This window comes from Mobula hypostoma, chromosome 5 (assembly GCF_963921235.1).
Source record: "Mobula hypostoma chromosome 5, sMobHyp1.1, whole genome shotgun sequence".
Classification (NCBI taxonomy): Eukaryota; Metazoa; Chordata; class Chondrichthyes; order Myliobatiformes; family Myliobatidae; genus Mobula; species Mobula hypostoma.
The window spans coordinates 45732716-45745128 of NC_086101.1; the positions used below are offsets into that span (position 1 = coordinate 45732716).

The 12413-nt window shown below is 40.1% G+C and overlaps 1 protein-coding gene across 4 annotated transcripts in view; it reads right to left on the reverse strand.

The window, feature by feature from the left end:
- The window catches only part of LOC134346787 (dachshund homolog 1-like), a 586859-nt gene that overhangs the window by 57771 nt on the left and 516675 nt on the right, over positions 1 to 12413 (reverse strand). For all 4 annotated transcript variants that reach the window (XM_063048437.1, XM_063048436.1, XM_063048439.1 and 1 more), the window contains one exon: positions 1760 to 1905. In XM_063048437.1, coding sequence (XP_062904507.1) covers positions 1760 to 1905 — 146 coding nt within the window. The remainder of the gene's footprint in view (positions 1 to 1759; positions 1906 to 12413) is intronic.

Sequence of the window (12413 nt, forward strand, 5' to 3'; positions counted from 1 at the left end):
TTTCATTCTGCAATACATGGGATTGTAATAGAAGCAGATTTACTAATAAAAAAAATAGAAGTGAACTTGTTACAAACATAAAAAGGAAAATATTACATGGCTACAAGGGGAGGGAAAGGAAGTTTAACAAATGCATTTTTCCTTTGAGGGAAAATGAATTGTATACTCCTCCTGTGTGCGTAAAATAACCTATAACCAGATATGAAAAATATTTACTTACTCATTGTCTATGATTCAGATTTATACTTGTGAATGGTTTGATCAATGATTGTTCTCTCGCTTTTGCAAATATCTAGCACAATGAAGAACTGCTGATGTTATATCTGCTGAGGAGTCATAACCTTATTGCCCTTGAGACATGGCTGGTGAGCTGTCTTAGTGAACCACTGAACTCCCGGTGAAGTCTCTCTCACAGTTCTTCAGGGAGGATAATCCTGAATTTAAACCCAGAGTCAATGAAGGAACAACAATAATTTTCCAAGTCAGCAGGGTGTGTGTTGTGGAAGGGAACCTGCAAATGGTGGTGCTGCATGCACCAGATGCCAGCATCTCTCTTAGTGAGTATACCCATGGCTTTTGGTGGTAGTGTCAGAGTAGCCTAGGTTTTGTATATGGCATTCAGAGCTTTGATCTAATTTGTTGGCTGTGGGATTACTTAGTTTTGTCCATCAGGAACTATCTTTAAATGCAAGTGGTCCTACATCACAGCTTCATAAGCCAGCATTTAATTTCTAAATATGACTGGCACTCTTCCTGATGTGCCTTCCTGAACCAGGTTGGACCTGTCTGTAAGTCATGGTAGCTGTGAACTCTAGAAATGTATCTTTTAATTCATTAAATATACACAGTAAATTGAAGGCATAAGATCTGTTTCATTATTACCTTGTCAGAGCTAATGCACATGGTATATTCTGAATAGCAGTACAGTATATACGCTAATTGCTACATCTTAACCCCATATGCCCAAATCAATTAACTAGAATTTTAGTTTTTCTACCCTATCCATTACACTTGGAGTTTGTATGCATTTCTTCTCAACATTCCACAGGAAGGATGAGCTTGAAATGAAGGAAGTGTAGAGGGGATTCATCGGTACCTTAGTTATTTTTGACACAAATTGGATAGGCAGGACTTGCTCTCCTTGGATTATACGAGGCTAAGGGGTGACTTGGTAGAGGTACGGAAGATAACAGGGGGCATAGACAGGGCAGGTGATCAAAGTATTTTTCTCCATGGAGAAGAGTATCAAAAAAAAAGAGGGCATAGATTTAGGGTGAGAAGACAGAGTTTTTAAAAGAGACCTGATGGGAAACTATTTTAAACAGCTGATAGCTGGAACTTGCTTGCAGAGGAAGTGGTGTAATCAGATACACTGACTGGATTGGAGAGGCATTTAGATAAATATTTAAATGGACAATGCATGAAAGGATATAGACTCTCTACAGGCAAATCAGAATACAGTCAGCATGGAACTGATAGGCTGAAGGCTTTAATATAATCATTTTGGCCATTCCCCCATCCCTTTTGCAAACTAAAACTAAATTATTTTGCCTCTTAAAATAAGATAGGAAGGATGTTTGAGGTCCCAAAGATGTTGTCTGGCCTTCTGAGTATTTACATCCTTTCTTAGGGAATACACACTGCATCTTCATGCTGAATACTTCCTATACAATAGCAACATAAAAAAACACTACAACAACCTCAGAAAATAAATGTATTTTGGAACAAGGACCCTGACACCAGTCCTAGCTGCACTCACCTGGATATTTGTCAGCAGTGTTTCAATTGAAGAAAGTCCATCTGGGAAGAGGAATGGAGCTGGGAAGCCTGGTGGTAGATGTTGGCCAGCCAGGGAAAGCTTCTCAAAACAGTCCCTTGCAGTAGGATTTGAGATCAGGACTTCATCTGCAAACAACAGAAATAGTACATGTTCTCCTATTTTGTACATTGTTCTGAAAAGCGCTAAGAATTAGAATTTGACTTTTAATACAGATCAATCATGTGTTGCTTGCAATTTTTAAAATTTTCACTGAGGAAATAATATTGGGTCATTCAGTAAGAGGTTAGACAACAATGTGGATACTAAGGTAGTTTTTTGTTATTCTTTTGTTTGCGTTTTTGTTATTCTTCCCCATTTAAGCTCAGTAACTATTCATCTTTCACAATCACAACACCAACAAAACAGCCTGCACTTTACTGAGCAATTCTCTTTTGAACTTGCATACCAATGCTGTGCAATTCATTCTATTGCCTGCTACTGGCGGGGCATCTCATATGTGTGGAAATGATTGGAACACTTATTTGTGCCAAAGTTAACTGTTTTAGGATCTCAGCTTTGGTTTGTGGACCATTCATCCACTTCTGCTCCAGGATGTAATTTCCTAATTCTGTGGGATTATCAAGCAATATTATATAGGGTCCACATGCCCAGGTTTAAAGGATTAAGCTGTCAAGATATACAAGGCCATTAGTGTCTGGTATCTGAACTGAAATTCAAAATCCTCACTATTTTTTCACATCATAAGGATAGTCTATTTGGCCTGTTGAGCCTATGCTGGTTCTCAGGGCATTCTATTCATATCCATTCCCCTCCCCCAGTTATTCCCTTGTAACCTATTCTTTCCACCTACTCCTCACTGATTCCTCCACTACCTACCTACAAAATGGGTAATTTACAGCAACCAATTAAACGATCAAAGAGTATGCCTTTAGGTTATGGGAAGAAATTCCACAACCAACAGATTCACTTCCCAAGGACCCTACAACTTACACGCTCAATATTTATTATTTACTTATTTTTTATTATTTTCCTCTTTTTTTATATTTGCACAATTTGCAGTCTTTTGCACACAGCTTGTTTGTCCATCTTTGCTATGTGCCGTTTTTCATTGATTCTATTGTGCTCCTTCGTATTTCCTGTGAATGCCACAAGAAACAAATCTCCGTGTGACTAATATGTACTTTGATAATAAATTTACTTTGAAATTTGAACTTTGAAATTGGAAGTTCTGAGGTAAATCCAGGTACCAAGATTATTTCCTGTACCAGTCCCAAATTTGATATTGGCCCAATTCATCCAAAGAACATTTCTTCTTCAATATTGACAAACACACTAAACAGCAAATAAAATGGTAAAAGTCTATGATCTACCTTGTGGTAGGCAAAGAGAAACATTCCTGCTGTGACTAGGGCAAGGGAATGAGAAGTACACCACCTTTAACCCCTTTGCCCACTAAAATCGTCACCTACATTCGTGTACATTATCCAAATCTTAGTGGATTCTACATCGCCAAGTGTGGGTGAATGCAGAAACAAGAAAGAGAATTTGCCTAGGCATTTGTGAAAATAACCAGTTCCTAATCAGGACATATGTTTGTGGAACACCTCCACAGAGTAGATTAAAATCTGAAAGGTCAGCTTAAAAGTTAGGTACTTGAATGAACAGAAAAAAATACTGCCTGCAAAGATCAGCCAAGATTACATGAAATTGCAGAACAAAGGGGGCTAGGTTATCTACACCTTCTCCTGTTTTTGTGGCATTTTTGTGTTCTCTCCATCGTATTGGTATAGGTGTTGTTACAGTATTGTCACTTACCAAGATACAGTGAAACGTTTGTCTTGCATACTGTTTGTACAGATCAAATCATTGCACAGTGTTTTGATGTACTATAGATCAAGGTAAAACAATAACAATGCAGAATAAAGTGTAACTACTACAGGGAAAATGCAGTGCAGTAGGCAGTAAAGTTCAAAATCATAGCAAGGTAAGTTGAAATGTCAAGAGTCTACCTTGTCGTACAGGAGGTCCCTTCTAAAGTCTGATAACAGCATTGTACTTGAGATTAGTGGCATGTGTGTTCTAGCTATTCTATCTTCTGCCCAATGGGAGAGAGGAGAAGAGAGAATGTCGGGGTTAGGTGAGATACTTGATTACGCTGGTTGCTTAACAGAGGCAGTAAAAATTATAAACAGGAGTCCAGTGAGGGAGGTTGGTTTCCTTGATATGCTGAGCTGTGTCCACAACCCTCTGCAGTTTCTTGTGGTCAATGTGCAGAGCATAGGTCTCAAACCAGAAATTGGCGTTTGGTGTTCCTTACAAACTCTAAACATGATTTTATTACACTCTTGCCTTCTAGTGCAATGATGCTAGCAAATCACTTAATTGACAAAATCAGAGAAGAGGACTTTGGTACAAATATCTTAAACATTCCTACAGCAATATCGCTCATAGTGGATTCAATCTCCCCGGGATCTAATAGTCACTAATTAAAGCCAATAGCAGTTTGAAACTAAAAAGCTAAACATCACCCCTCTGAGATTGAGAAACTTTAATCAATCAATATACAGTACAAACAGCAGATGGATACCAAATATTTGATTGCCAACAGCATGATGCAACTATGGAAAGACTTCTACGAATGGAAAAATTCCAAAACCTTTTACTTAAAGGATGTTTTTAAGAGGTGGAAGGAGAGATTGCCTGATAATTCATCTGATAAAACCATTTTAGTCTGCCCATCAGTTTAGCACTAATGCCAATTGTAGCTGCCTTCAAACACCAATGGATTAGTTTTGCTTGTTTTTAATCAGAGCTTTGCTACAATATTGAATGTACGTGAATTATGCTCACATGTAAAGCTTACCAGATCCTGTACTAGCCTGCACAGTAAACTTTCTGCTGTGATTCACTTCAAGCTAACTTCGACCATAAGGCCATAAGACATAGGAGCAAAATTAGGCCATCTGGCCTATTGAGTCTGCTCCACCATTCAATCATGGCAGGTCCTTTTCTTTTTCTCTTCTTCAACCCCAATTCCCAGCCTGCTCCCTGCAACCTTTGATGCCATGTACAATCAAGAACCTCTCAATTTCTGCCTTAAATACATCCAGTGACCTAGCCTCCACAGCTACACATGGCAACAAATTCCACAAATTCACCACCCTCTGGCTAAAGAAATTTCTCCGCATCTCTGTTTTGAAAGGGTGTCCCTCTATCCTGAGGCTGTGCCCTCTTGTCCTGGACTCCCACCATGGGAAACATCCTTTCCACATCTACTCTGTCAAGGCCTTTCAACATTCAAAAGGTTGCAATGAGATCCCCCCTCATCCTTCTGAATTCCAGCGAGTACAGACACAGAGCCATCAAATGTTCCTCATATGATAACCCTTTCATTCCTGGAAACATCTTTGTGAACCTCCTCTGGACCCTCTCCAATGCCAGCACATCTTTTCCAAGATGAGAGGCCCAAACCTGTTCACAATACTCAAGGTGAGGTCTCACCAGTGCCTTATAAAGCCTTAGCATCACATCCTTGCTCTTGTATTCTAGACCTCTTGAAATGAACGCTAACATGGCACCACCGACTCGATCTGCAAGTTAACCTTTAGGGCATTCTGCACAAGGACTTCCAAGTCCCTTTGCTTCTCAGATTTTTGGATTTTCTAGCCATTTAGAAAATACTCTGCACATTTATTTCTACTACCAAATTGCATGACCATGCATTTTCCAACATTGTATTCTATTTGCCACTTTCTTGCCCATTCTCCTAATCTAAGTCCTTCTGCATCCTTCCTGTTTCCTCGACAACACCTGCCCCTCCACCAATCTTCGTATAATCTGCAAACTGGCAACAAAGCCATCTGTTCCATCAACTTTTCAGTGATAATCAAGCAAAGTATCAAAGAAACCTATTTGTTCGCAGACAATATAACTTTTGCTCTGTTATATTTGTTACAGTCTTTCACAGTAGGAGTCCAAAGGTTCAAAAGTTTATGTATAATCAAAGTATACAACTCAGAATTTCCTCAGTTCCCCGGGTAGCCATGAAACCAAGAATGAAAAGAACAGCAGCATGATTATCAACCCCCAGATTCCTCCTACTGCACAAAAATAATGAACAAAACAGATCGGGCATATCAACCCCTCAAACCCCCCTGCCCGTGAGAGGTCCAACATTAGTGGGACAGACTAGGATTAAAGATTAGGTTTATTTGTCACATGTAAAATACATTGAAAAATCAAAGTACCTACAGTAAAATGCCTTGCTTGTGTCAAAGACCAACACAGTCTGACTACATGCTGGTGTAGCCTTCAAGTGTTGCCATGCTTCCAGTACCAATATTGCATAGAAACATAAAGTCATATAGCATGGAAATAATGAACTTGAGTAAATCTGGAGATACTGGAAATCCAAAGCAACACACACAAAATGCTGGAGGAACTAGAATCTATGGAAATGAGTAGATAGTCAACTTTTCAGGCTAAGACTCTTCTCCAGGACTGAGAAGGAAGGGGGAAGATGCCAGAATAAAGGGAAGATGATAGGTAAAACCAGGTCGGTGGGAAAGGTCAAGGACTGAAGAAGTATAATCTGATAGGAGAGGAGAGCGGACCATAGGAGAAAGGGAAGAAGGAGGGATCCAGGGGGAAGTGATAGGCAAGTGAGAAGAGGTAAAAGGTCAGGGAGGGGAATAGAGGAGGGGTGGAGATGGAATTTATTTACCAGAAGGAGAAATTGATATTCATGCCATCAGGTTGGAGGCTACCCAGATGGACTACAAGTTGTTGCCGCTCCACACTGAGGGGTGGCCTCATCTTGGCACAAGAGAAGCTATGGACCGACATATTGGAACGGGAATGGGAATCGGATTTAAAATATTTGGCCACCAGGAAGTGCGGCTTGTGGCAAATGGAGCGGAGGTGCTCGACGAAGCGGTCCCCAATTTACAACTGGTCTCACCAATGTAGAGGAGGTTGCATCAGGGGCACCAGACACGATAGGAAACCTCAGAATATTTGCAGGAGAAGTGTTGCCTCACCTGGAAGGACTGCCTGGAGTCCTGACTGGAGGATGGAGGAAGTATATGGTTAGGTATAGCACTTAAGCCGCTTGTAGGGTTAAGTGCCGGGAGGGAGATTAATGAGAAGAGACAAATGGACAAGGGGATCATGGTAGGAGTGATTCCTGTGGAAAGTTGGGCGGGGGGAGGGAGTGGAAGGTAGAGATATGTACAGGTAAGGAAATAGGGCCTTTGGCTCAACTGGTCCATGCCAACCAAGATGTCCCATTCAAGCCTTCTGAACCTTTCTTATCCACATCCAGCATGCCTACAACTATTTAACATTTATTAACCTAATTGTCTTTGAAATGTGGGAGGAAAATGGAGCACCTGGAAGAAACCCATGCAGACACGGGGAGAACATACAAACCCCTCACAGAGAGCGATGGGAATTGAAACCCATTCACGGGCGTTGTGAAATGTTATGCTAGCTGCTACACTACCATGGCTCCCAGAATACCATACATAATTTGACTGCAAACAACAAGGGCCCATTCCACCAAATGAGTGGAAGAGAAGATGGAGCTGGAGGTAGTGGGAGAAGGGTTTGAAGAGGTGTGAGGAGGGTGGTCAGGCAATAAGGACTTTTTGCCTCTAGTTTTGCAAGAAAAGCACAGTACAGTAGAAAGCAGTGAAACAGTACAGTAACAAGCTGTGAACTTGCTATCTACCAGAGGTCTGGGTCAGTGATCAGGAGACACGGGCTGAGGCCCACCACAGCAGATGAAAAAATTAATTTGTAATTAAACTATTATGGTATTAAAAGGCTAAAACCAGCAATGGTAACTATGAAATGATCAGAGTTTTGAAAAACCCCATATGGAATGAATTTTGCTTTCCTAATTGGCCTGGCTTCAAACACAGGAATATTCAGAGGCATTGAGGAATGCTCTCCAAGGTTCAGAGACAGTGATGAATACTTCCATTTTCAATGCAGTCACATCCCAAGAAAGGGATGTATAAACAATGGCAAAACCATGTAACAAGGCAATGCATTAAGTGTAGATAAATGGAGCCGCCTATAGTTGATCGTCAGCATGGTGATAGCGGGCAGAAAGCCTTGTTTCTCTACTGTATGAGGCTAAGAATTGATGGTGGGGCTTTGAGAAAGTTCAAGGCACAAACTCTGCTCAACCTCCTCATGGCTCTTACACCCACTGCCAGCTCAGGTGTCGTGGCTGGACTTACGAGGAAAGCACTGAATTGATTTCACTATTACTGTATGCTAACACCTCCTGCATCTAGATCCTATATTGATGGGTAGACTGAAACAGTCTCTTCCCCCTCTATTTTGGCAATGGACATTGAAGGTATCAAGGGCATTTGCCAAATAAGATCCAATGTCCTGCTGATGATAAAGGGCTATTGTGTCCATGATATTTTAATTCTTGTGAATCTCCTTGTGTAACGTCATCAATGAAGGCCTTAGAACATAGCAAAATATTACCTTTACCCATTATAAACAACCACAGAGACCCGTACTCTTACTATGGATGTACCTTTTCAGCCCTGCATATGAGTTAATGTCTTCTTTGCCTGCGATTTGCTGTTCCTAAAACATTTTCATGAATTTATCAAAAAGTTGTTTCTTCAAAATCAAAAATTACATGCTTATTCTAAGCTATTCCTTCCAAACTGACTCAAATTAACTGAAGCAGGAAAGGAGAAACAAGCACTGCATTCATTTATAATAAATATGTCATAAATAAGGCATATATGAGCTCAAAGCAAAGTTATATTTCAGTACAAAATTGACAATATATTATTGATGCTTCTTACATACAATAATTAATGTAAGACGTACTTTTGTCTATCTTTAGCATACAATTGTAAAGTGTTCTTGTATACCATATGTTAAATGCAATGTGAAAATGTCACCAGTATAAATGATTGATGCTTCTCTTTAACAAATTCCTGCTCACTTTGATTATGCAGCTTTTAAATAGTCACTGTATGTGGAATGAGCAGTGGAAATCAGCTCACCTACTTTCATCTGAGCCTACAGCCAATTTTTTTTAAAGTTCTATTATTTATATATGCTTGTGCACATTTTCTTTGAGAAGCATAGGTGCAGATGTGTTTGCAACAGCCAGCTTGCACTCGACTCCGCCCAGTCCATATGGCAAGTCAGCTTGGTCTAGGCTCTAACCCTTTCTATTCCACCCCCACCATATGGCAAGCTAAGGCTGCCCAGGGTCCTGCTCATACTCCTGAGCCCATATGGCACGGTCAACTCAGCGAGTACATATTTACCTTGCATTAATATTTTATCTTCTCTACACAGTGTGCCACAAGTTCTGACAAAAGAAGTTCAGATCTAAAACAGTGGGTCTATTCTCATCAACTGAATAGACTGAAGAATAAATATTGATGTTGAGTAACTGTATAGTGCCCTCTCATTGTGCTTTTGCACATTATTGCCCCTTCTTCTTTCAAATGAGGCAAACTGCTTACTGTGTTCCAAGCTCTTGCATATCCTGCGTCCAGAAACATTCTTAATGCCTGTCTGCAGTCACTGCCATCATAACAAAATAAGGAAGTAGATTTTTAATAATCTGTACTAGGCAACCATGCACTAAATGCACAGACTTTGCAAAGACTCATTCACAATTCACAAAGGAAAGTTTAGCCATCTAAATCAGTTTAACAGCCTTTCTAATGAATTCTAATCTTTTTGCAGATTGCACTTATCTTTCCTTGGCCCTGTTCACAGATTAAGTGAGCTACCAATTTTCATATAAATGTGCTTTTTTAGCTTTGCAGTAATTTCATCTCAGGACATATGGTTTGAATCACAAATAACAGTCAAATAGGCCAAGCAAATATATACTGAGCACCGTGAGGAAAATTTCTATAAATTTCCATTATCTGATATACATTAATGATAGCTTTTCATACACAAAGGTTAAACTCTAACATAAAAGGAAACAAGCAACACATTTTAAATCAGGAACAATGTGTCAAAGGAGTTCAGAATTAAAAATTAAGATTAGCTCAGGCCAAAACACAGAGGTTAAATACATTAAAAAAATCTTTTCCTCTGTTAAGTCGAAGTAATGACATCATACCCCATCTATCAATTTTCACAGTTGTACATTTGCCATCTGTTCCATCTGCAATGATAACTGTCTATTCTCTCTCTTTTTCTCCCTCCCTCACAGAATCTCGCTCCTACTCCTTCCCTCTCTCACTCTCCCTCTCTTCTCCTCTCCATCCACCTCCCCCTCCTCTCTCTCTCCCTTTTTCTGTCTCCCCATCCCTCTTTCTCTCTCCCTCCCTCTCATTCTCTCTATCTCTTGCTCAATCTCCTTCCCTCTGTCTCCCTTCTCCCTCTCTCTTCCTCTTTATCTACCTTCCCCTCCCTTTCTCTTTCTCTCATACACACATCCACAGAAACACATACAAATGCGTGCATACACACACACACGCACACAAACATCCATGAGGCATGAGTCTGCACAAAACCAATGAGCTATTAACTACAATTCCAAAGCCTCCAATATTAGGACATGACTTCTGGTACAAACTAAATTACACAAAAAAATGCTGCAGCTCCAATTTACAGATGTCTGCCAAACAGTGGCAACAGCTGGTGCCGTGTTAATTAGTTTATACTATTATTCCATGTATTTCTACAGCAGATTGAGTGAAAACATTGTAGATAATGCCAGCATCTGCACACACACACACACACACACACACACACACACACACACACACACACACTAAGCATTTAGTTACTGGTCCCAGAATATCAGTCATTGCCTAATACAGAAGTTTAAAAGGTTGGACCGTATCTCTTTACTAGCCAAAATAAATATTGTTTTTTTTTTGTAGGAATTATACCTAATACAAGGCATGCTGCTTTTTAACTTGATAAGTATGTACAGTCATGGTTTCTTAAGATTGTTATAGCCGGGGGTGGTAAAAGGGGAAAACTCACACTACCTGTTAAATGCTCCTAATGGCATGCACCTCAAGGAACTCCTACAACCAAGTCCAGCTCCTGGCCTTCACGTGTGGCTTAGCTACTAAACCCAGTGAAACCATTTCTACTGATGAAAGAAGAGGCAAAGGCAGGTTACTACTGTCTTAAAATCAGTCACTTCGGTCAGATGGGCTTGTCAGCTGTGATTGGCAGCTCACCTAGGAGAAGGAAACCTCTGAACTCAAACCTCTGCTGCCTTGCGGCTATACCCTCTCATGGGGAAGGCTTCAGGTGTCTAACCCTGACAGAGTCCCTGAAGCAGTCCTACATTGAGTTTAAGGCTGACTGGCAACTGCTGTGACACTTCTAGAATGAAAGACTCCTTTGGGTCCATCAGGTGTGTGGAGAGGGGGAGCTTCCTACATGGGCAACAGCTTGCTGACCATATCCTACTGCCCAGGCTTGCACATCTAGACAGCTAGGATGTGATATCCATAGTAAACTCTAACCAATGGAGGCCTCAACCAACCAACAGAACAGCAGAGCATGTAAACAGGTCCTTTGACAAAACTTGTCTAAGCTGACCGTGGTGCTAGTTCCATTTGCCCATATTTGGACATTATCCCTCTAAACCTCTCCTATCCAGCTACTTATACAAATGTCTTTTGAATATTGTTATTGTACTTACCTCAACCACTTTCTCTGACAGCTCATTCACATGTGCAGAAGTTGCCCATTATGACCCTTTTAAATCTTTCCCCTTTCACCTTAACCCTATGCCCTGTTTCTTTAGATCCTCTTCCCTTGGAAAAAAAAACACTATGTGCATTCTGCCTATCTATACCCCTCATAATTTTATAACCTCTATAAGTCCACCTCTCACTTTCCTATTCTCCAAGCAATAACGACCTAACCGGTTCAACTTCACATTTTTACTCAGGTCTTCAAGTCCTGTCAGCATCCTCATAAATCTTCTCCATACGCTTCTCAGTTTAATGACATCATTCATACAACAAGACAATTGAAACTGTACACATTAGTGACCAAAACTGTATACAATGTTTACTTATGCATTTGAAGAGCAAATTCAACACAATCTATTTTAACTTTTATGAATGGCTTGGGAAATATGTATTTTTAAATCCAGAATCTCATTGAATTTCTTAGCTTTGGTGCTGCTGAGGTTTTGGACTTCACATAAACACATACATCCTGAAATGACTGGCTGAACTCTGCCAATTTCTTGCTAGCACACTCCCCATAGACTCACATAGATTCCAAAGATAGGAGAAGAACTTGCTGAAATTTTACGCTATTTTATGCTCTGAATCGACTCTCAGATGTCACACATGTCAAGCAGAAACAGAGATCACTAGCCCACTCATTGAACAGATATTTCTGGTCATGAAGAGGAACATTATTTTTAATATTTATGTTTTGTTTAATAATTTTATTAATTTAGATGTGCATTGTTTAATAATGGACTTTTCATCAGAAATATTGAGAGAACTTCAAACACTTCAACAGCCTGCTAAGCTTGGGACAAAACTTTAGCATATATTAAGGAAATTAATGGAGTTAGTAGGTGGGGCTTATTCTAGTCTACCCACATGATTGTTCATTGTAAATGGGCTCCTGCAGCTAC